Consider the following 25,369-nt stretch of genomic DNA (forward strand, 5'->3'; position numbering starts at 1 on the left):
ACTGCAGCCTTAAGCTCCTAGTCCTCTGTGTCGCGACTCCTACCATGTTTCATTGCACTTTCTTTATGAATCCCCCCCACCAGCCCTTTCACCAGCAGCCAGTCGCTGAGCCTGACTGCCTTCCCCCAACCAACAACGTCTCTTCTAATACCTATGGGACCTTTCCCCCTCTCCTTTTCTCCCCACCTCCAAGCCAATAAATGCCTTTCCTCGGAAAGACGCGAGAGGGACCGCGGAGGAGGACCCGACGCGTCAATAGGCCGCCGGAACCTTGGTGCCCGGGGAGCCGCTTTCCGCACGGGCGGCTTTTAGAGACGGACCCGCGCGCATGCTCAGAGTTGACCTGTGGGGGAAAATGGACGGGGGAGCGCGAAGGGGCCTGAGTGATGTTTGGGGCTAGCTCAGTTCTCTCGTTCTCCGTTTCCCTCGAGTAAGCCCAGGCTGTGGGGAGTGGGGCAGTGGCAGGATGTACACTGCGGGGACGGAAAGCTTCCTGCGCCAGGCCAGGTAGGAGGAAGAGGATAAATACAAATATAAGATTTGCTTCCCATCTCCTTTTTGACAGGCGCTAAGCAGAGAGGCGGGTGGGAAGGAAGTGCCCTGGAGCCGATGCGTGCCAAGTAAAAAGGCCATGAGCTAGTTGCAGGCTAGCGTTTATTTTTAAAACTCGGGCTGCGATTCTGTATCCATTGATGGATTGATAACATTTCTATCCCACCCAATAGCCGATGGTCTCTGGGAGGTTCACAGCAATTAAAACTGCGAAATACAACACGATAACGTATAATGTAGGAGCTTAAAGCGACGGTATAAAATAAAAATAATATAAAACATAATATAAAACAAAATGCAACACGATAATATACAACAGAAAAGTTTAAACTACAGCATAACATAAAAATAATATGAAACGTAATAGAAAATATAAAGCTGCAAAATACAACTCGATAACGTATAATGTAGGAGCTTAAAGCGACGGTATAAAATAAAAATAATATAAAGCATAATATAAAACAAAATGCAACACGATAATATACAACAGAAAAGTTTAAACTACAGCATAACATAAAAATAATATGAAACGTAATAGAAAATATAAAACTGCAAAATACAACACGATAACGTATAATGTAGAAGTTTAAAGGGAAGGTATAAAATAAAAATATAAAACATAATATAAAACAAAATGCAACACGATAATATACAACAGAAAAGTTTAAACTACAGCATAACATAAAAATAATATGAAATGTAATAGAAAATATAAAACTGCAAAACACAACTCGATAACGTATACTGTAGAAGTTTAAAGCGAAGGTATAAAATAAAAATATAAAACATAATATAAAACAAAATGCAACACGATAATATACAACAGAAAAGTTTAAACTACAGCATAACAAAAATAATATGAAACGTAATAGAAAATATAAAACTGCAAAATACAACACGATAATGTATAATGTAGAAGTTTAAGGCGACGGTATAAAATAAAAATAATATAAAACATAATATAACAATTTAACACAAAAAGTACAACATGATAACATACAATAGAAAAGTTTAAAGCTGCAGAATAAAACAAAAATAATATAAAACATAATATAAAACATAAAATACAACAAGATAACTTAAGAGAGAAAAGTTTAAAGTTACAGTATAAAATAAAAATAATAACCAAGTAAAACCTAGCAATTGCAAAGATTTAAAATACAGTAATGGATTTAAAAGAATAGAAATTGACAGACAAAGGGCTGGGAAAATAAGAAAGTTTCCACCTGAAGCTGATAAGAGCACAGCGTAGGTGCCAAGAGCTCTAGGAAGCTCATTCCACAACTGGGGTCCCATAACAAGAAAGGTCCTCTCCGTAATAGCCGCCCACCTCACTTCCTTTGGCAGGGGCTCGCAGAGAAGGATTGCTCCTCCAGGAGTAAGCTCCAGTGAACTCAATGGGATTTACTTTTGAATAGGCGTCCATAGGATTGCACTGTTGATTTCCAAAGGGTTAACTTACTATGCAGTAATAATGTCAAAGCATTCAACGTGGTCACAACCCCACCTCGACCTCTGGCATTTCATAGCATTTTGGTCCCATTGTGTGTTTGTTTAGACCCCATCCTGTCCTCCAAGGAGACCAAGGCAATCTACATGGTTCTCTCCATACACACCCTCCTCATTTTATCCTTGTTAGGTCATTTAGGTTGAGAGATAGTGACTTGCCCAAGATCACTGATAAAGGTGACTACAGAGAGTCATCCCTGGTCACCCAAACAACTTCAGCTCCAAGTGGAGTTGTGACCCTGTTTTTTCCCAGTTCTGGTTTACAATCTTTGTGTTAGTGAAGATTGATGGAGACTCGATTCACACGTAATGGTGGCAATTTGTGGGTTAAATAAACCAAGTTTTGCCAGGGCTGTGCACTCCCACCATTTTGAATATGCAACCTCCAATTGGCCCAGTCAGAGGTTATTTCATGATGTGTGAACCCAGGCACTATGGGTTAATCATGGGTTAAATAACCCACAGTAAACATATGATCCAGTTCTTAATTAACTTACAATTTGCTGCTGTTATGTGCGAACAGGCTCAGTGTGCATATGTGTACATACGCGCACACAGAGCCAACTGAGGATAACAAAAGCTTAAACCACAATATCTATTACTAACCTTTAAAATGCCACAAGACACTCTTGTGTTTGCCAGGCTAACATGGCTATACCTCCGGAATCAGAGGTCTTATGTTTCACCTGATATTGGAAAAATCCTAGTTTTAAAATAATTTCCATTATTGTATTTTTGCTATTATATTTCTCAACATATGACTTCCAATATCTGTTCTTTCCCTCCTTTCTTTTCTTTTTTGTGCTGTGTTGCTGGAAACACTGATAATTTCAGGCAGCTAATTTTGTGTTGGGGTGTGTTGTGTATCAAATTTGCATTGAAGGACCTTTTAAAATAAGTTGGTGCTTTTCCCCCCCTACTACTAATCTTCTCACTGAGAAATTTGGAGACGTCCCCTTTACCCATGTACCTTCAAAAGTAGGATGTGATAGGCCATTCTTTATTGCCCCTCGCTCATGAGACCAGCTGTTTTGTCCTGAATCATACTATTGATCTGTCTAGCCCAGCGCTACCTGTTCTGATTGACAGTGTATCTTTGGAGCTGCTGTCACATTCTTTCCTAAACCTGCTCTTAAAATCCACTCAATGGAACTGCCAGGGATTGAACCTGGAGCCTTATATATGCAAACCATGTACTTTGCCATGGAGCCTATGACAAAAGAACTCAGTTGTGGTTGGCAAAGATCCGACTTGGAATTCTGCACAAATCTGGGATTTCTTAAGTATTCTTCTTTCCTTTTAGGGAGATCCAGGATGAAGAATTGAAAAAATTCACTTCTAGAATCACAGGCTTCCTCCAAAATCAAGATTTCGGGAACGAAACTATTGCTTGCTTGCAAAGGCTCTTCCTTATTGTCTCAGCCACCAAATATGGTCGGAAGTAAGTGAAAGCAACAATGCTGATCTTGTCAGGTCCAAGCCGATTCTGGTGGTATTTTTATAGCTCAGTTAACAAAATGGCATGGGTGACACTACAAGTATGCAACATGTAATGGGCTAGTTTCCTTTTAGGTTATAGATACTGGATTTCTTGCCTTTAGAAAGAAATCTTCCATCTTTTTTTAAGCAGAAGGCTCTTATGGCCAACTTATGTTAACGTGAATGCTTCTGCAGCTAGATGGGCAAAAAGCCCATCTAGCCAAAATGCAGAGCAGAAGGAGCGTGGAAGCGAAGATCACCTCTACCGCTCTTCCCAGTCTGCATTAGATGGCCGTAAACCTCCATGTTTGGGGGCTTCCAGCCATCCTAATAGGACTGCAATCCTCTCCACACTCACCTGGGAGTAAGTCCCACTGAGCAGAATGGAAGTTATTTTGTTAAAGCCAGGCATCCATCAATTTTAGGACACTGGGAAAAAAATTCTGGAAAGCCCACATCACTGATAGGATTACAGCCTTAGTTAGAGGAATCCTGTCCACACTTACCTGGGAGTAAGGCTCATTGGACTCAATGGAACTTTTGAATAGACATGCACAGGATTGTGCTGTTAGTTTTTTTTCATTTTATGTTTGCTGCTTAGCATGATGACTTCTTTGCAGGTTGGACGGCAAATTTGTGGAACTTCTCCAGACAGTGCTGCATCTACCAAAGTCCCCTGAGCAGGTCCAGATCCTTTGTGCTGCCATCCTGAGAGAGATGTCGCCTTCCAGCAATTTATCTCTGTCTTGGGATAGGATCCAGGACACCAAGCTCTTGAGTCTAGCATTTTCCATCGTGCTAGCCCAAGTAAGTGAGTTGTATTTTTGGAAAGCCTATAGTTCGGTTCTTTGTTTTTGGAGTTTCCTTTTTGTTATGGCCCATTACGCATCTGGAATTTGTACACAAAGTCACTGCTGAATGACTTTCCTTTTTGGCAGTTTTTTTTAAAGGCTTTCCCCATGAGGTGAGATCTGATATTTACCAGATTCTGGACATCCACTGAAAACTAAAGGGCCCTTCACACATTAACCTGGTTTGCATGTCATGACCAATTCCTGGGTTGTTCAACTCAGAAATTGGTGGGTCCATGTGTCCGCAAACAGATGTGTTGCCTCCTGCATGCTTATCACTTCTGCTTTCAATCAGCCATAATCAACAACCTACAAACGCCCCCATTCCTGGCTTGTTATCGTGATACCTGAACCTGGAAACTCTGGGCTGTCTGTGATTAAGTATCCCAGAGTTAACTCAACAATCGCCCATGGTTTCTCGTTGGGTTAACTCTGGGTTGTTTAACCCCTAAACAACTCAGAGTTCCAAGTTCGGATGTCATAATAACAAGCCAGGAATGGGGTGCTCCTGGGTTGTGGATAGAAAGTGGAAGGGATGAGCATGCAGGAGACAGCTTGCTTGATCCCACTTGACCACAGCAATTCCTGGGTTAAGCAACCCAGGAATTCCCATGATGTGTAAACCGGCTCATTAGGTATTTCTTAGGTGTACGCTCAGGCTGTAAAATACATTGCCAGAATGCAAATGCCTTTCTGGTAAGCTTAGTCTAGCTCTGATCTTGGGCGTTCACATGTTTGCTTTATCCCAAGGGCAATAAAAAGACGGACATAGAAACTGTGGGGCAGCGTGTGGTGAAAGTCCTTGAAGGCAGGCTTCCCGAAGGTCAGAATGCGCGGCACCTTCTCCCCCTCCTGTCAAAGGCCATCAGCTTTGCACCAGCGAGCCTCAATGAAGGTAACTGCAGGAAGCCTACAGGCCAGTAGAAAGCGGCGTGAGGGGATGCTTAAGAGGCCCTGAGGGCTCTCAACGTCTCAGACTGTGCCGTGGGAAACAGGAAATCTGCCAATATATAAAAGAGGAACAGGGAAGTCTGAGGGGGGCAGCAGATGATGTCAGCATCCCTGATAATAAAAAGTGCCAGTGTTGCACCCCTGCGAGCCCTGGCTCAACTACACCTCTGCTCACACACCTTCTCAAACGATCCACACACCACTCACGCTTGCCCCAGCCACAACATTGGTTCTGTGTCATAGCATCAAGGTGCTGAACCCTGCTCCAGCCACACTAACCTGATCACCAAATAGAGGGAAAACATGCTCTAGAAATGGACTCTATGGTTCCTATCATAGAAGCCTTGTTCCTGAGTCTGCTAGGAAGCAGGCAGGAACCTTCAAACACTGTTTCCTAGGATGCTTCAGGAACACTAAGAATGAGGATTCTATGGCAGGGACCATAGATCCTGTTCCTAGAGCATGCTTTCCTCCCCCGTTTTTGGTGGCAGCGAATACTGGGGGGCTGCCAGACAAGGCTGGGGGGGGCGTGTTTGGAAGCCATGGGCTCTCTTTGCGCCCCCAATAAACATGTGGCTGCTTTGCTTTGTTTATGTCTGTGAAGACCTGGCAGACAGTTTTGCCACACTGGTAACATTTGTTACGAAGATGAGCTTTTAGAGGCCCAGAGGTTATCTAGAAGAGCACAAGAAGGCCTATGGAGGTGCCATGCAAGAAAAGGCACAGGTGGTGAAGTGCACAGCAATTATACTCCAATCTTGGGTGAAGTCTGGGATCTCTTTTACCCAGCAAGACATTGGAGTAAGAGTTAAATGCTTCAGCCCAGCCTTAGGTAAGGCTTGGAACTCTGGGTTTCAGCTTTGCTTTGTTTGTTTTTACATTTATACCCTATCCTACAGAATTCATCATAACGTACAATGGGTTGATAAAAAAATAAAACAGAACTTGTTGTTGCATGTGCAGAGGGGTGGGCAGTGCGAGTGGGAGAAACATGTCCTCCACTCCTCAGTCCTCACAGAGTTTTAAAAGATTCTGCCAGAAATTTCGGAATGTATCTTCCCTTCCTCTTCTTCTGGAAATGATTCGTTCATGAGCTGCGAGCGCCAAGAGATCTTTTACCCATTGATTCACCTCAGGGGGCCTGGTGGCTTTCCACCTCTGCAGTACGATCTGTGTGGCAACGAGTGTGGCCCTAGAGAAGCAGGCTCTCTGTTCTTCTGACATGGAGCTGAGCACACGTTGATGACCCGAAGGGAAGGGTGGAGGGAAGGGAGGAACATGCAAAATGGAGGCTTAGGGCACAGTCGTAAGGCTTGTGTCCTCACTGCTTGAAAGTCCCCCAACTTGGAGGCTTCCAAGATTGCTATGCCTTGCCGGGCTGACACCAGCAGTGCAGGAGAAGCGGCCGAGGCAATCTTTGCCTCCCTGTCCTCGGGCCTTTGGATTTTCGCTGGATGGGCTTTTCAGCCCATCTAGTGAGGGCACTTCGGAGGGGGAGGGAAGGAGGCTGTAGGAGGCTCAGGATAACTCATACCCTGGCCTCTCTGGTCTAGGAGGGAAGGCTACAGCAGCTGGGATTGTTTAGCTTGGAAGAAAGGGGGAATAAGAGGAGACATGATGGAGGTGTAGAAAATGATGCCTGGTGTGGAGAAAGTGGATAGGGAGACATTTTTCTCCCTCTCTCATAATACTAGAACCCAATGGGGTCCTCCCATGAAGCTGATTGGTGGGAGATTCAGGACAAATCAAAGGAAGGAGTTCTTCGCACAGCACATAGTTAAACTACCACAAGATGTAGTGATGGCTACTAATTTGTATAACTTTAAAAGGGGGTTAGACAAATTCCTGCAGAAGAAGGCTGTCAAAGGCTACTAGTCCTGATGGCTCTATGCTGCCTCTGGTATCAGAGGCAGTCTGCCTATGTACACCAGTTGCTGGGGAACATGGGCAGAAGGTGCTGTTGCACTCATGCCCTGACTGTGTGTTTCCCGTGGGCAGCTGGTTGGCCACTGTGTGAACAGAATGCTGAACGAGATGGGCTTTGGGTCTGATCCAGCAAGGCTCTTCTTATGTTATTATGAACAGGGCCCAGGTCTTGCAGGACTCACAGTTGGATGTTCTCTTTGTTGTTTTTCTTATTGCTTTGGATCCATAGATCAGATCAATCTGCTCAGCAAGAGGATGGTAGACTGGCTGAGGTATGCCAGTGTCCAGCAAGGAGTTCCCCAGTCTTCAGGAGGTTTCTTCAACCCCAGAGCAAGACAGGTGCAGAATGGCAGTCGCTGGGGCTGAGTCCCTGGCTGGTTTTAAGAGGGGATATATCGAAAAGTCATTTAGTAGGTGTTGTATGTGGGGCATTTGGGGGGGGGGGGAGATAAAAATTTGGGTGGGTGTATGTGACTCTGACATACCCAGAGGGAAGGTTGGCTCGAGGTGACTGAGGAAGCAGGTCTTCCATCTCTTGGTGACCATGTGTCCATTTCTCTTTTCCCCTGGGAAAAGGCTGTTCACGTTTTGGCACTTCCTTTGCCAAAACAGTCCACATTCCAAGTGGGAAAATAAAGCGCCAGGATTGAATGATGCAGTCCTTTAAAAAAAATAATTATTTATTGTACATTTCAAGAGAACAAATCAAAACAAAGCCATAAAAGCTCACTGGGTGACTTTGGGCCAGTCACAGACTCTCAGCCCAACCTACCTCACAGGGTTGTTGTTGTGAGGATACAACGGTGAGGAGGAGGATAATGTAAGCCGCCTTGAGTTCCTTGCGAGAGGGAGAAAGGCGGGGTATAAATGCAATAAATAAATAAATAAAAGGAAAGGAAAAAAGTATGTCAACATGACTGAATGTATCAGTTTCAGTTAATACATGTGACGTACGTGTGTGTGTGTGTGTGTGTATATATATATATATATATATGAAAAAACAGCTTTCTGAAAAGTAAAAGAGATACATTAAATTCAACAAGGGCAGACCAAATATCCATGTATGTGTCCATTCACGAGTGGTGCCTATATACTACCCTTTCAAATGCTGAAAGCATTATTCAGCCCTCAATCCATTGCATCACAGGAGTTGGAGATTTATCTTTCCAGTGTTGTCATATCAGTCTTTTAGCTGTTAAAAGGGTGAGGAGAATCCATTTATACTGACTATGCATTAACTTCCAGGAAGCAGGTAGATAATTTAAAAAAAACATGTACGTCAGTAAATATGAAAAACTGCCCCCATCCAAAGTTTATCCGTATAATAACCTCCTCCTGAAATGATGCAGTCCATTTCCCCCCATCGATGGCTTGAATTCCCCAAAGAGAGGCATTCTTTCCCCTGCTTGTGGCCTTCTTACAGGCATCTGGTGGCCACTGTGTGAATTAGGCTGCTGGACTGGATGGCGCTTCAGTCTGATCCAGCGGGTCTCTCCTTACATTCTTGTGCCTGAAGCTGTCTGCTGACATCAAGCCATCGTGGGGATCCCATAGTAACAGACGCCCTGCACGACCAGGTGATGCTGCTTCTTGGCTTTCAGAGAAGCAAGCTGCGGCTTGTGTTGTTCTGCAGCTTAACCTGCCTTTCCCCCTCCCTGCAGCCCGGTCCCATCACAGAGGTGGACGGCACGGTCGCCACAGACTTCTTCACCGTGCTCTCCGTTGGCCAGTATTACACAGAGGACCAGTGGCTCAACATGCAGGCTTTCTCCATGCTGCAGAAATGGCTTCTGTGTTACGGGAGCGATGGGGCAACCAGTCCAAATTCAGGTGAGGGTTGGGGCGGGGGGACGACTCTTAAGTGGCAGAACTGTGACTTTTCAATCGCTTTGGCTGAGTGAGGATTTGAACCTCTGTGCGCTCTGTGGCAAGATGGGGAATTATTTATTTTTGTATCTGTTATTTATCACATTTATAAATAAATTGGTGACGGCATGCCTTGTGGGCCTCCTTTCAATATACAGCTGCAATTTGTGGGGCCCCAATAAAACACGTGATCCTCGCGCTCCATAATCTCCATAATTCTGGTAGTTTTCCAAACCGGGCACCAGAAGTGACCTGCAAGTGAAACAAGTGTGACTCCCGTGAGACAAAAGAGGCGGGTGACTGTTGCCTCTCTGCATGATTGACTGTTCTGGCCTTACCCTTTTCCATCAGCCTCTCCTGGGCGCAGCAAACGTCTGCCATATCCCTGTGTTCAGTGTGATTGGATCGATCAGTCGCTCTCAGGACAGGGAAGCAGTAGAGTTGCCTCCCAAGAACATACCAAGAACAGTGACTCATGCAGAAATATGGCTTGGGCAGGTGGTGGTGGTGGTGGTGGATCAGCTCCTCTGAAGCCGGATATTTTTAAATCATCTCATGGTCTTAAAAGTAAACTGGGGGGGGGGGGGGGCAAACTCTGCTTTCAATTTGAACTCGGAAAGAATGAGTCTCTCGTCCATCAGATGTTTGGGAAACGTGGCTCATTCTGCCTGCCCCATCTTGTCTCTCCCTCCTTGCAGATGACAAGTCGGAGGTGGACGGCTCTATTGTGTCCATGGTCTCCGTCACCTCCACCTCCAGCCGTCTTCTTCCTCCAAAGGAGCGCTTGAGGGAGAAGGCCTTCGAGTACTGCCAACGACTTATAGAGCAGAGTAACCGCCGTGAGTCTTCAGTAATTTATTTGGGGTCCGCAGGATTGGCGTGCCTTCTGGAGAGGATGGTAGGAATTTGGGTTTCTGCATACTCTTTTACTCCTTCTCTTTCCGATATTATATCCTTTCCCACATTGCAACTTGCATGGCCAAATGTCAGCATTCCTGACCATTGGCCATGCTTGCTAGGTCTGATGGGAGTTGAAGTCCAGAACATCTGGAGGACACCAGGTTGGGGAAGTCTGGCTTAAAGTGACATGTGAATGTAGCCATTTTTAGTAGTCGTTTGTGCTTGAGAAAATCTTGGTCAGCCTTCCCCAACCTGGTGCCATCCAGATGTGGATGGTGCCATCCTGGTGCTGGATGGCACCAGGATGGTGCCTGGTGCCATCCAGATGTGCCATCCATTGTTGTTGGACTACAACTCCCAGTTTCAGATGTGCAAACGGACAGCACAACAGTGCACGTCACTTGTTGAAAGTTACACTGGGATCATAGGGAGCTGAGTCAGACCATGGGTCCAACTAGCCCAGTATTGTCGACACTGACTGGTAGCATTGTCTCTCCAGGGCTTCAGGCAGGATTCTTTCCTAGCCCTATCTGGAGATGCCAAGGATCAAACCTGCATGCAAAGCAGGGGCTCTACCATTGAGCTATGGCTCCTCCCCTCATCGATTATCCTTGGGGGTAATCTAAGGGGGGTGCATGCTGGCAGACGATGGATCGGAGCCCAAAGTGGGCATCATTTGTAACATTGCAGTTTAGATCTCTCTCTGCCATCCCATCTCTGTGGGCTACATGAAACTAGGCAGAGGGCCAGATGTGGCCTTTAGGCCGAAGGTTCCCCACCCCAGTTGTAAAGAGTCTGAGTTCCATTTGTTTTGTCTTCCAGGGGCTCTGAAGAAAGCAGATGGGGAGCTGCAAAAAGCTGTAAGTATGCCAGAGGAGAGAGGGTCTCGGGATTTGGCAGGAGTATGGAACTGTTCTGGGAGTTCTTGACAGGGAGTTCTCTTCCTTTCCTATGCAGTGCCTCGTCGAAGCGATCACAGTCATGGATATCATTTGTAGGCAGGACTCCTCCTACGTCTACCGCTCGCTCTCCTGCCTGAAGAACTTGCACAGCCGGATCAGCGGGGATCTTTCTTATGCCAGGGTGCTGCTGCCCATTGCCCAGTTCTTCTTGAATCACAGTAAGTAGAGATGGTTGGCGTTCCACTTTCCCAGGACAGTGCCTTCTCCTCTTTCTAGCTCAGGCGTAGGGGATGTCTTTACGGGGTGTGTGGGGGGGGTATTGCCCCCTACTGGGCCCTCCTTAAGCCCCACTCCCTGTTGGGGAGGCTCTTCGGGCCAGATGGGGAACCTCCGCAGGCCAGATCAGGCCCGTGGGCCAGAGGTTCCCCATCTCTGATCACAGCCTTGATGAATGCTATGCGACCTGTCAGCTAATGGTCCAACTTCTTGCCCATGAGCTGATGGACCTGAAGCTGTGTGTGCCTTTTAATTTTTTTTGTTCCATTTATTTCGTGCTCTGTCCCGCCACCCAGGTGAGACAGCGGCTGTGGACTCCGAAGCGGTTTACAAGCACCTGTTCACCAAAGTTCCCGCTCAGCTTTTCCACAGCCCAATGCTGGCCTATGAGTTCATCCAGTTCTGTCGGCGTAACGTTCTGTTTTTCACCGAGAACCTCGGCATCTTCCGGCAGAACACCCCAAACCTGTTCAAGGTACTGTGCACCAGGGCTGTGCTGGGCCTGGCCACGAGTCTGTGTGAGTTCTGGGGGGAGCATCTGGCCCCAAAGGCTAACTGGGCGGCCGCTGATAGTAGGTGAGCCCCAGCGTTCTCTGCCCAGCGTTCTCTGCCTCTGTCCCAAATGCGCTTTGGTTCTCGAAAGGGCGCGTAAGAACAGCCAGGCTGGATCAAATCAAAGGTCCATCTAGTCCAGCATTCTGTTCTCACAGTGGCCAACCAGCTGCCTGTGGGAAGCCCACAAGGAGGACAGGAGCACAACAGCACCCTTCTGCCCGTGTCCCCTAGCAACTGGCATGCAGAGGCAGATTGCCTCTGATACTGGAGGTAGCATGTTGCCATTGTGACTAGTAGCCATTATCCGCCATGAAAATAATAGAGGAAACTGCCTGATACTGAGTCAGACCCTTGGATATCTAGCCCAGTATTGTATTGTCAACACTGACTGGCAGTGGCTCTCCAGGGTTTGAGGCAGGATTCTTTCCTCGCCCTACCTGGAGACGCCGGGGATCGAACCTGGGACCTCCTGCAGGCAAAGCAGATACAGTTTAGCATGGGCTTCCTACCTTTTTACCTTCAGGGAAACCTTTCCACATCAGTTTTAGTCCAGGCGCCCCTGCACACTGCACTCTGGCGGGCCTTTTCTATGGCACATGACTCGGGTGGGGAGTGTGTGTGTGGGGGTTAACGAAACCTGTTGGGCCTCACTCTGGCTCTGCTTGCAATGAAACTGCCCCCTAGAACAAACCGAGTGCTCCGCTGGGACTGTGTACAGCAGCGGAAGACCTGTACTGGTGGGCAAGTGGCCTTTTGGGGAATATTACCAGCCTTCCCCAACCTGACGCTCTCCAGATGTGGGAAAGACCTCTGCTTGCAGCCAGGGAAGGGTGAGGTGGTTGTTTAGGTTGGGCTCCTTTTTAAAAAATAAGAACTTACCAAATTTGCAAATTTCTTCATAAACTAGATGAAAAGAACTTGAGGTTGTGAAAAGGGTCAAAGGTGGTAGAAACCAAAACCAACAAATCCATCCATTTAAGCCAGGCCTTTTGAGTGCTCAGCTCTTGAGAGTCTGGGTCTTCATTCCTGCAGATTCAGCCATAGGTGTGGTGCTTCCCACCTCTTTTTTCCTGACAAGTTCCTTGTCTCGAATAGCTTCACAGCAGGCAGGTACTCTCCGTGCTGGGAACAGCTGGACCTGTTGCATTTGGCCAGTACAGATGGCTGAGAAGAATGGAGCAGTGGCTCATTCTGAATGAGAATTTGCAAATGTCTTCATACAGGGGACAGAATGAACCTGGGATTTAAAGAATTCGACTGCAGGAGGAAGTGAAACTGACACAAGGGCCTATCCCTGCTTGTGGCCTTGGAGAACGGCTGCTGTTTGGCCACCCTGGCTGGGGATAGTGGGAACTGTCCAACACATCTTGTAGTCTAGCCTATCTGGAGGTGTAGACAATACTGGTATAGACAGACCAATTGCCTGACTCAGTATAAGGTGGCGTCTTATGGGGAAGAGCTGAGCGCCTGGAGTTTCTCCCCGATGCCGCCCTTGGATCAGCTCTGCTTTCTGCCCACAGTGTGAGACTCTTCTTGGGACATGCAGGGAGGGCTGCCCCAGTCATTACAGTTCATCTTGCTTCCCCTTGCAGTTTCTGGCATGGAACAGCCCAGCCCTGATCGCGGAGTATATGGACCTTTTACCAGCCCTGCTTGGGAAAGACACCGCCATGGAAATCTTTCACTTGCTGCTTGACCTGCCTTGCTTAGCAGCTGCATTGGATGTCCACCTGAGGTAACAGCATCCTTCCCCACAACTTCTTCCTAGGTAGCGCAAAGCAGATTCTCTTCACCGCCCGGTGGGTGGCGCCACATGCTTTGGATGATACAACCTGCAGCTGCAGCACTGTGGATTGGGAGGCAGAGTCAGAAGTGTGAAGGGCCAAGGAAAAAACACCACGCGTTTCTTTTCTGGGCCTTCGGATCTCTAGGCAGGGTAGTCCATTAGTTGTCAAAATAATAACACTTTCTTTTGAGATCTAGACCAGGGATTAGCGCAGGGGTGTTGAACCTCTTCCAGCCCATTTTGGAGGAGCTGTCAGGGGCCGCACTGCAGGGGTGGGTGGGGCTGAAGGACAGCTGCCTCTCTTGGACTAAATTTAGTCACCATTTGCTATTACTAAGGGCAGATTCCCACACTGCACCTTTATATGTACCATCCCACCCTCGAGTGCCAGGAAACATATATTATGGGATGGGAGGACAACTGTGCCAATGTTTTTCTCCCCCCACCCAAATATTCCTGAACATCTCTTTTAGCCCAAGGGCTGCGTTCCATTTCAGCGAAGCTCTCAGGGGCCGCATTCCAGGGGTGGGTGTGGCCAAAGGCAAAAGGGGCAGAGCCAAGAATGCCAGCCTGTTTTAGCTTAAAGCTTCTACTTCCAGTAACTCAGCCGTAGGAGAGGCATTTCATCCTTTTAGAATGAGGGGGAAAATCCTGCACGAACACTGGCAAACCACCCAGGGTTGGGAGAAAGGGGCTGGGGCCAGGAGAAGGGGGTGTGGCCATCTGGGGAATCCCGATGAGCCAGATTTGGTCCCCAGGCCTGAGGGTCTGCAACTTTAGATCTGTGGATTTCATAGGGGCAAAGATTTACATTAGACGGGGCGAGCAAATGTGCGTTGGCAGGCTTTTAGTTTGGGAAGAAGGAGGCCGCCTGTGCCAAACCACTCTCCGCGTTGTTGTTTTTATGGGCAGTGCAGCTAAATGAGGCTTCTGTCTGTGTGTGTCTCCAATCTGTCACTAGGTCTGCCCAGACTCCCATGTCTGAGCGGACTGCCTTGGACCCTGCTCTGAAGCCGTCCACCTGCCTGGAAGCCTTCCGCCACCCAGAGTACAGGGCCCTCTTCCAGTACCTCCTCCGCGTCGAGTCTGCTCCTGGAGAACCTGGCAGGTAGGAGAGTATCGCCGAGATGAAGTCCTCTCTTCCCTTATTGGCTTGGTTTTTATTTGGAGGATTCATGCCCACCTGCTAATTGATGTTTTCGAAAATGTGTTGTTTTATTTATTGTTAACGTTTCTACGCCACCTTATTTGCTTAAAAGCCATTGAGGCAGTGCACAGGAATTTAAACAAGAAAGCCTTAAAACAATAAAAATAAGAACATCAAAACCAGTAAAGCATTATGACGTTAAGGGTGCAATCCTATGCATGTTTAGATGTTGTGCTAGCAGAAACTAGGTTCCGAATTATGCGCAAGAGGAGAATTCAACTACAGGTATGTTTGCACAAGTGCGGTTGCACATTCTGCTTGCCCATTGCTCTTGGACAACCTGTTGTGCAACCGGTCGAGCGTTACAGTTGCACGATCTGTCGCCTAGCGTAATGCACAACTGCTTGTGCAATGGAAACATTTGGCGGAGCTCCGCTAGCGCGATTGGTTTGCGGAATGACGCTGCTGGATACTGCCCAAAGTTCGCTGAACTGCAAAGAGGCTTCTCAAAATCTCAGTAATAACATGTCGTGGTTAAAGCCCTTCACTTTATCTTGGCAACCTTCACAACAACCCTGTAAGGCAGGCTGAAATTATTATTCCCATGCTATGGAGGAGAGGCTGAGAGTGGCTCAGCCACCCTGTGAGTTCAAAGCAGGGATGAGATTTGAACAGGGCAATTCCAGCTCTTGTAGCATTCATTCCAGCTCTGCTACCTGGAGCCATCCACCTTAATTTATCCAGCGAGTGAGTAGTATTTCCCAAAACCTTCCTGGACAGGAAGTTTTGGGAGTAGCAAGGGTGCCTCAAAAGCTTTTCTGGGTGTATTGCCAACAGGTTGACTCCCGTCCGTCAGCTCCTGGGATCCATGGCCAACTCCCCTCGTGTTCTGCAGTGTGCTGAGAGCGCCCCTGTCCTACTGCAGCTCTTCTTTGGGGTGGTATCCGAGGTAGGTCTACAGGAATCTGCTTCTTTGTGCTTCCACTGTGCTATTCGCTAGCGTTCCCCAACCTGGTGCCCTCCAGATATGTTGGACTGCTGGGAATGATGGGAGTTGCAGTCAAACACATCTGGAGGGCATCAGTCTGGAGAAAGTGGTCCTAGAATGTGCTTGTATCAGTGCATGCCTTAAACTAGGACGATAAGATTCCCAATTTATTAGGCAACAGCATCCAACATTTAAGGTGCCTGGGATTTTTCATACTCTGGATTAAGCTCCTGTTTTAGATTCTCAGGTGTAGGCTGAGGGAGGGATTTGCTTTGGGCAGCGTGGTGGAACTGAGTCTTCTACAAGGCTGTTAGTCAATTTTATCGCAATAACAACCTGAAGTAGTTCAGTTGAGAGAGAATGACCTAGGTGGCCATCCTACACACACCTACCTGTGAGTAAGCCCCTTGAACAACAGTGGGACTTAGTATATAGTATTGCTGTGTTACCCAATTTGCTTCATGGCTTCATCAGGATTTGAACTTGGTTCCCCCTGGGCTAAGTCCAACACTCCAACAACAAAACTATTTAAATATATATGTAGATGGTTTGTTCACTTCTGTATTCTGGACAGAATCTATAGCACCATTGGTGTTAATTAAACATTAATCCCTAATTAAATGTTATGTAGACATTACTCTTAACCATTACTTTAGCATTGGTGAAGGATTAGCTGCCAACTACGATATGACACTATATATGATTTAATACCAGATGGTATTCCTCCTAGAGTTCTCAGCTCAAATGTGAAATTACTGATCTTCTAGCAAAAATATGTAACATGTCCCTAAGGTCAGCCTCTCTGTACATGAGGACTGGAGAATGTCCAATGTAACACCAATTTTTGAAAAGGGATCCAGGGGGAATCTGGGAAATTACATGCCGGTTAGCATAACATCTGTTCTGGATAAATTGGTTGAAAGCATTTTTAAAAATAAAATTACGAAGCATATAGAAGGACAAGCCCTGCTGAAAAAGCATCAACATGGCTTCCTGAAAGGTAAGCCCTGTCTCACTAACCATTTAGAGTTCTTTGAGAGTAGCAGTAAACATGTGAACAGGGGTGATCCGGTAGACATTGTTTACTTGGACTTCCAACGGCTTTTAAAACAAGGCCTTGCCAAAGACTCCTGAGCAGATTTAGTAGTCATGGAATAAGAGGAGAGGTCCTGTTATGGATCAGTAACTGGTTAAAGAACAGAAAGCAAGGAATGGGAATAAAAGTGGTAAATTCTCCTAATGGAGGGATGTAAACAGTGCAGTCCCACATGGAACTGTGTTGGGACCAATGCTTTTCAACTTGTTCATAAATAATCTCGAATTAGGAGTGAGCAATGAGATGGCCAATTTGCAGATGACACCGAATTATTTAGGGTGCTTAAAACAAAAAGGGATTGTGAGAAGCTCCAAAAGGATCTCTCCGAACTGGGAGAATGGGTATCAACATGGCAAATGGGGTTCAGCATAAGCAAGTGAAAAGTGATGCACGTTGGGGCAAAAAATCCCAACTTCATATATAAATTGATGGGATCTGAGCTAGTGACCAAGAAAGAGATCTTGGTAGAGAGCTCAATAAAAATGTTGACGCTGTGTGTGGCTGTTGTGAAAAAGGCAAATTCCATGTTAGGCATAATTAGGAATGAAATGGAAAATAAAACTGCCAATATCCTACCACCATTATACAAATCTGTGGTGTGACTACTCTTGGAGTACTATGTACAGTTCTGGTCACCGCACCTAAAAACGGATATTCATCGAATCATAGAAGAGTAGGATTGGAAGGGGCCTATAAGACCATCGAGTCCAAGCCCCTCTCCATGCAGGAATCTAAGTCAGAGCATCCCTGGCAGATGGCTGTCCAGCTTCATCTTGAATGCCTCCAAGCATGGGAGACCCCACCACCTCCCTAGGGAATTGGTTCCATTGTCGCATTGCTCTAACAGTCAAGACATTTTTCCTGATGTTCAGCCGGAATCTGGTTTTCTGTCACTTGGGCCCATTGCAGGGCTCTACATTATTATAGAGTTGGAAAAGGTTGTCGGGGAATATGAGCAGGAGAGTGCTATTGCACTTATGTCCAGCTTGTAGGTTTCCCAGAGCCAGCTGGCTGGCCACTATGCGAACAGAATGCTGGACTGGGTGGACCTTGGTCTGATCTAGCATGGCTCTTCTTAAGTTTGCAAACCATGGTTTGTGGTATATGTGCCCAAAGGAAACTTTGGTTAAAGCAGTTTCTGTGCTTCTCCAGCTTTGCTGCTTGCAAGATAACAGACAGCTTTCGCAGGTACCGCCCTGTGACAAGCTTCCAGATACAACGGTTAACACCGCAAGCTAGGCCAACATTTCAGTGTACATTTGGGTTCTTAGATAAGGTTACAGCAGTAAACCAGGGTTAGCGCCAACCACATCTAAGTGCTTTGTGTGCCACTAAGCCAAAATGGTGGTAAAGCTGCCCTGTAGAACTTCGTTTTAGTAGTTAACAGGATGAATGCAGTGTTTGAGACTCCAGAAGAGCAAACTCTCCCTTCTCCTCCAGTTTGCAGATGGGACCCTTGCGAACAAGCTGGTCTTGGCAGTGCTGGAGAGGAGCGACCAACTTTATGAGCTCCCAGCTTTCAAGGCAGAGGTATATAGGTGAGTGTAGGCCCACCTGAGGTGGGGAAGGACAGAGAATGTGACAGCAGAAAACGTCACCTCCAGAGCGGGGAAAGCTATGGAGTCTTCAGCCCTGGTACTGACAGAAGCGCCTGGATGAAGCAGTTCCATAGTATCAGCTCTTGATCCCATTTACTTATTGATGTGTAAAGCTGTTGCTGAACGTAGCCTCTTTTGTACAACTATGGTTCCCCCTGCTGTAAGGATAGGTGCTCTGACCTATTTGTTGTTAACAACTCTACCCTAAGTGTGGCAGAATGTGATGCGGACACGGCTGCGACAGAACTACAGTTGCCATTCTAACTAATCAAGTGCCCGTTGCTGTGCCGCCCCCCCTCCACCACCACCCCTGAATCTCTTAGAACAAAACCAGAGCTGTTGAGAACCAATCCCTCTCCCATATACATCACCTCCTCCCTTCTCATCTGCATAGGCCTGCCCCCAATTCAGTTTCTTGGTTACGCCAGTGTGTGACTGAGAGAGAGAAGCCAGCCTTCTCTGCGGTGGCACCCCGGTTGTGGAATGCCCTCCCCTTGGAGGCCCAATTGGCACAGTCATTGGTCTCATTTTGGCGCCAAGTACAAACATGGCTTTTTACCAAAGCCTCTGAGCGCTAAATGCATCCCCTAGCATGTTGTTTTAACCATTTTATTGTTTTAGATTTTAACTGGTATTTGCTTGTTTAATGGTTCCATGTTTTTAGGTGTTTACATTATTTATTTTTATACTATTTAAATTGATTTTATCTGTATTTATTTATTAAATTTATTAATCGCTCATCTGGCTGGTCGCCCAGCCACTCTGGGTGGTGTACAATAATAGAACAGTTTAAAACAATAACATTCTACATTAAAAACATCATATTTCTAAAAATACCCTAACCCACCCCAAACGCCTGCCTGAACACCCATGTTTTTAATGCATGGTGGAAGCTCATTAAAGAGGGGGCATGGCGGAGTTCCCTAGGGAGGGAGTTCTGTACACCGCCCTGAGATCTTAATGACATATGGTGGGATAGAAATGTTTTAAATAATAAATAAATATAATTATGCAATATTCTATCTCCTCTAAAACTGCCAAAGTCCAGTCGAAAATGCATGTTCCTCCTCACTTCTATGAGGAGACACTATTCCTCTTTCTTTCCACCCAGGGCTGGAACCCTGAACAAAGACATTCTGTGGATTGGTCGTACTCGTTTGCTTTGACTCATATGCAGATGTATTTTATTAATCGTTCTGAAGCAAGAAGCATCCTTTCATCTGTTTTCAAATGCGGCGCACGTTTTGTGGCAAGCTCAGGCGAGGCAATTCCCTGCTGTGTACGCAAGAGAAGTCCGCTGCACTTTTCATTACCGTTTTTATTTTAAACAATTGTTTAAAATTCTGCTCTGCCCAGTCTGGTTGATCAATCTTTTCAGTTGATCGGAGGCATTTTCAAGCGATTGATACATTGATCAGTTAAGCACTGCAGCCCTAGTAAATGCCTCCGAACAGTGTAATCAAAACCGTGGTCGTCGTATTTCTAGTCATCTGGACGGTAGAAGTTAGAGTAGCACACAGGGAAGCAAAAGGATCTCCAAGGTTTAGAGCAAAAGCTCTGAGCGTTGACACGAGAGCCTTGCGTGGATCTTCTCGAGACCTCTTCTTCTGAGTGGGTATTCAAAAACAGAAGCCTGATCCTAGAGCTGTTTTAGAAGCTCTGTGCTGTGCCTTGCACGACACAACCATGTGTCCTCTTTGTCTGGCAGAGTGATGAGCGCCGAGCTGCCGGTTCTGTGCAAGCTGCACCCTTCGTTGGTTGTGGAGCTGTCCAAGCAGCTTTTGGAGTTTTCGGGAACCGTCACTAACATTCAGAGCAAAGAGGACATCTTCACCCATGTGGTAAGGAGAAACCCGCACGCCTCAGAGGGTGAGATGCTTCCCCTCCCCACAGTCCCATGGGGGATGCTGGGAATATTCCCTAAGGGTGCAATCCTGTGCATCTTTAGCTTCAGCTATTGGGCGCTATAGAAATTTAATTTATGTACGTACATACATATGTACGTACATTTAGACAGAAAAAAGTCCTACAATTCACAGCATGTCCCAGCCAGCCATGCTGGGAGTTGTAGTACTTTTTTTTTTGTCTAAACATGCATAGAGTTGCGCCCTAAATTATTTTTTTTTTCCTATTCTGCTTAGATGAAGTCTAGTGAGCTCACAAATACACACATACAAAAGTTTGTAAAAAAAATACATTTTTGAATTGTTTTAAAGTTTTAATCATAAGTCGCCTTACATCAGTTGCCTTTGGGCTGAAAGGTGACTCATTAAAAAATAAATCATAAACTTGCACTTGTGCATATATATATTCTCTCTCTCTCTCTCTCACTCTCACTCTCTCACACACACATACACACACACACACACACACACACAGAGTTTTAAATTATTTTTTTTAAGTATTTGAATTGTTTTAAAGTTTAATTTTTAAGTCGCCTTGGGGGGGCCCTGTTTAGGCTGAATGGCATTGCATAAATGTATTAAATTTAAAAAAACATAACCAGTCATGTGCACACACATGTACGTGAGGGCACGCACGCACGCACTCAAGAGTCTCTCTAATCTTGGGAGTTGACTCCTTGTATCCCCTATGGCACATTTGAAAGATCCCTGCTTGAGACCCCACAGACTTGCTGCCAGTCAGAGCGCATCCTCTCTTTCCCCACGGACTGCAGATTTTTCTAATGTCCAGGGGCACAGACATCGGTGCCAGCTTTAGCAGACGGACCTGAGATGACAGTTGAGTTGCTCAGAGTTTGCAGCCGCAGAGCAGAGAAAACCCGTTAACCGCTCCCTTATCCAGTTTCTAGCCGCCAGGGCTGTGAAGATTGGTGTGGAAATGCACGTTCCCCTCCCCGAATGTCCTCCTACAGGTGTGGGCCATTGGCGAATACGTGTCGGTGTTGCACGACAAAAGGTGCACAGTGGAGCAGATCAACAAGTTCTTCGAGGTCCTGGAAGCCATGCTCTTCGAGATCACCCAGCTGCGGCCCTCGGCCAGCGTCCCCAAGTACTCGCCCCGCGTCGTTGCTGTCCTCATGACCGCACTGACCAAACTAGCCTCGCGCAGCCAGGACTTGATCCCAAGGTTTGGAATGGGGAACTGGGAGAGAGGGCCGCGGTTGAATCATCAGTCTGGCTTGTGTGTGCATGACTTGACTTTTCATCCTTCGAGGTGGAGGTGCTGTAGCTTTGTGGCAGAGCGCGTGCTTTGCATGTAGAGCAGGAGCGGGCATGTAGAGCAGGAGTGGGACACACAAGGGACACATTTAGCTTGAAAACGAGCTGCGTTTTGCGCTTTTGACTCTCTGTAGCAGCTTGCCGCTGAATTTCAGCAACAAACCCAGTCGTTTTTCCTCTGCACCTCCGAATTTCGGCAGAGCAGGGGTGGCAGCGGGGGGTGGGGTAGAATCATAGTATCCTAGAAGAGCAGGGCTGGGAGGGGCCTACAAGGCCATCGAGTCCAAGCCCCTGCTCAGTGCGGGAGTCCAAGTCGGAGCATCCCCGACAGATGGCTGTCCGGAAGCATAAGAAAGAATGTAAGCACATAGACAGGCTCTTGTTTTTATTATAAAATATAATAGAGCTAGAATCATAGTATCCTAGAAGAGCAGGGCTGGAAGGGCCTACAAGGCCATCGAGTCCAAGCCCCTGCTCAGTGCAGGAGTCCAAGCCAGATAGCTGCACTCAAGGCCGCGGGGGGCCACATGTTGCCCACTCCTGTTGTAGAAGGTCCCAGCTTCACACCCCAGGATCTCGGGTAACAGGGCCTGGGAAAGCCCCGTGACATTTGCAGATCCACTGGCAGTCATGTCGCCCACACTACGCTAGCTCAGGGATGAGGCATGTGTGGCCCTCCTGTTGTTGTTGGATTCCAACTCCTATCACCTCTGACCATTGGCCACGCTGGGGATGACGGTAGTGGAACAACAACTCGGCTGTGCAACTTGGGACCTGGATATTTGAGAGCACGCTTTCCCCCTCTTCAACCACCCACTCCCAGCGCTCACCTGATGAGGCACTCCCGTGGTTCTGCGTGGGCCTGAAGAAGAGGCCACTCGGAGTGGAGTTTTCCATGCGTTTGCTCCCTCTCTGTTGAATTCCTTTCCAACTGGCGTTTGGTATGTGCCAACGTTGCTCTGTTTTCAGCGTCTGCTAAAGACATTCTTATTTAAACCAACTTTCCCTGATTGGAAGCCCAACCATCGTTTTTATGGGTATGACTGTAATATTTCAAATATTTTTTACCTTTTGTATTTTGATATTTTTTATTCACTGCTCAGGAATTTTTTAGATGCAGAGCTATTTATAAATACTGTAAATAAACAAACAAACAGCAATATCTGGTTCTCTGCCCCTAGGCTAGATGGACCAATGACCTGATTTAGTATGCGGAAGCTCCTTACTACGCCGGTTTGCTCAGATCCTTGCCCGGCCACCACCTGCTCATTCACTGCAACCCTTTTGTGCCTCTGCCTAGGGTCTTGCTGTTCCTGTCCAAGATGAGGACCTTCGCCCAAAGCCCAGCCGTTTCCTCCACCTACAGTGCCGAGGACACGGAAGCAATCCTGACGCGGGCCACCGAGCTAATGAACTTGCTGAAGATGCCCAGCGTGGCTCAGTTTGTGCTGACACCTTCGGCTGAGGTCTCCAGCCCCCGGTTTCACCGCGACACGCACTCTTCCCTACCACTTGCCATGAAGGCAACCAGACGACTATTGGAAGGAGACGCTGGGTCTGTTCCTGGCTGAGGTGAAGGTGCCTGAGACCTCTGGACAGAGCTGTGACGGGAAGTGTGGGTATGTCTTAGCGGCTTCCATTTTGGACGTGGGGATCAGGCAGGCTTGGGAAGGGGATCAGGCAGGTTACCCACCATGTGGGAGACGCCTTAGGAGGAGAACAAATGAAGCGTGGCTGATGCAGAGAAGTAAAATCAACCAAGCTTGACAACCCCCCTTTTCCAACCTGGATTGATTTGTGCCTTCTCTGTGGTTTTGGATGACTCCACCACCACCCGCCCCGACTTCCCAGGTTCTTCCCTGCCTTACAGACTTCTTCCCCCATCACCGTAGATTGCCTCCTAGCACAGTGAAGGCATGGGGTGTGTTGGATCCGAACTCTCCTATGAATAAAACCTTGCTTCGGCATGGTCAGGCAAAATAAACATTCCTCCTCGATCCATTGTCTCTGAAAGGAAACTGCCAAAGGTCGGAGGCTCCCAGCAGCATCTCTGGGACCGGAGGAGCTAAAATGCCTTGGAGGAGTCTGTCCCTGTGGTCCGTAGGAGGAAGGGGAGGAGTTTCTACACTCCAAATAACCACGCTGGTAGCATTGCACGGCTCCCCCTTCCCTCCTCCTCCTCCTTAGCGGGAGCTGGAATAAAAGGCAGGGGCCCCAATCCAGCTAAAGTTAATCATGACTAACTGAAACCAATGGGACAGATTAGTCCCAGCTAGCAATTCCAACTAGTTGGGATTAACATTTCCCATTGTTTTCAGTGGGACTGTCGGTAACTAAGCTTCCATTGTATTGGGGCCAGGGGTTTCTTCTCAATGAATTTGAGTTGATTTTTTAGGAATATAGGAAACTACCTTATAACGAGTCCATTTGTCCATCTAGCTCCATACAGCCGACACTGACTGGCTGTGACTCTCCAGGGTTTCAGGCAGGAATCTTTCTTAGCCATACCCGGAGACGCTGGGGATTGAACCTGGGTCCTTCCGCAAAGCATGTGCTCTACCACTGAGTCACAGCCTCTCCCCTTTTCTCCCCCCATAATTTTGGGGCTGTACAGACAGATTTTTCCCCCCAACTAGAAAAGGCGGGCAAGGCGGTAGAAATTGCTCTTCTCCCCCATGCCTCGCTGAAAGTAACCCCAGCCCAGCCCTCAATGAGAGATCAAATGCTTCACATGCAGAAGGCCCCAAGCCAGTCACCGGCACCCTGGGAGCAAGGCCCTGCCTGGAGGGCGGCTGCCAGTCAGAGTAGACCGTACTGAGCTAGGTGGACTGACGGTCCGACTCCGTATAAGGCAGCTGCGTATGGAACGCAATGGGGAACAAAAAACTTCCAACGGAGCAAGAAGTTCTCCCTGCCCCCCACCCCACCGCCCCAACACAGTTTCGGACTCTTCGCCTTGTACGGCCATCCCTCTGCAGCGATGGGACCCTAACACGCTGGCTGTATTTGCTGCGCCATTTATTCCAGCAGTTTTCAAGCCAGGCCAGGGGACCCAGGCCTTCCGCAGTGAGTATAAGACTGGCCATGATGACCCCCTGCAACATGTAGCCACAAGCTGTTCGGTGCGCCCGAGGCCGTCTTCTTGGTTTATGCAGAGCAGCAGTCGGGAGTCCCAGTTTACATATGGGAAGGTTACCAGCAGCACTTCAGGCTGCAGCGGCGGGGACGATGCTACCGTTCGAATGTTCCCACGTTGGAAACTTCCCCACGCATGTTGAAAACCACCTAGCACACTAGCACACGGCCATCTCCTTGCTGTGTTTTCTACTTGCGATGTACATTTTTGTGATATACAGCCTTCCCCAACTTGGTGCTGTCCAGATCTTTGGGAGTTGTGGTCCCAGACATCTGAGGGCACCAAGCTGGAGAAGGCTGATGTAGGGGAATGTTCAGAAATGCAGTTCCACAGCAGTAGCAGGAAAGTGTTACCTGTCTGTTATAAGTCCTCGGGCCTCTCCCGTCTCATTCTGCTGCAGTTGCAGAGCGGATCTGAACGTTGCCCCAGAACAGCTTTCGCCAGCCCCGTGCCCTCCGGAGGTTTTGCACTTCAACTCCCATCAGCCCCCGCCAGCATGGCCAGCGGTCAGGAATATTGGGAGTTGTCGTCTAAAACATCTGGGGGTCACCCGGTTGGGGAAGGCTGCTCCAGGTCCTGCCTTGCGTTGTGGTTCTGTGCAGGAGCTTCTTGGGAGAGGAGTCGTGGTGGAAACGGTTCCCGAAAGGGCGGAGGTTTGCAAACCGGTGG

At 47.5% G+C, this 25,369-nt stretch overlaps 1 protein-coding gene across 1 annotated transcript; it reads left to right on the forward strand.

Annotated features, from left to right (window-relative positions):
- The first annotated feature begins 337 nt into the window (after positions 1 to 337).
- Positions 338 to 23,563, forward strand: AP5Z1 (adaptor related protein complex 5 subunit zeta 1). The gene is made up of 17 exons (XM_084818290.1): positions 338 to 507; positions 3,365 to 3,502; positions 4,161 to 4,347; positions 5,142 to 5,286; positions 7,498 to 7,607; positions 8,930 to 9,098; positions 9,833 to 9,973; positions 10,857 to 10,894; positions 10,992 to 11,154; positions 11,509 to 11,687; positions 13,360 to 13,502; positions 14,515 to 14,661; positions 15,538 to 15,649; positions 18,225 to 18,322; positions 20,091 to 20,223; positions 21,258 to 21,472; positions 22,865 to 23,563. The coding sequence occupies exons 1-17, from the start codon at positions 467 to 469 to the stop codon at positions 23,133 to 23,135; spliced, it is 2,430 nt and encodes an 809-aa protein (XP_084674416.1). The 5' UTR covers positions 338 to 466; the 3' UTR covers positions 23,136 to 23,563.
- Positions 23,564 to 25,369: the final 1,806 nt, after the last annotated feature.

The sequence above is a fragment of the Heloderma suspectum genome, chromosome 12, assembly GCF_057233095.1.
Source record: "Heloderma suspectum isolate Gila_16-S chromosome 12, 16-S_ref, whole genome shotgun sequence".
In the NCBI taxonomy this organism is placed as follows: domain Eukaryota; kingdom Metazoa; phylum Chordata; class Lepidosauria; order Squamata; family Helodermatidae; genus Heloderma; species Heloderma suspectum.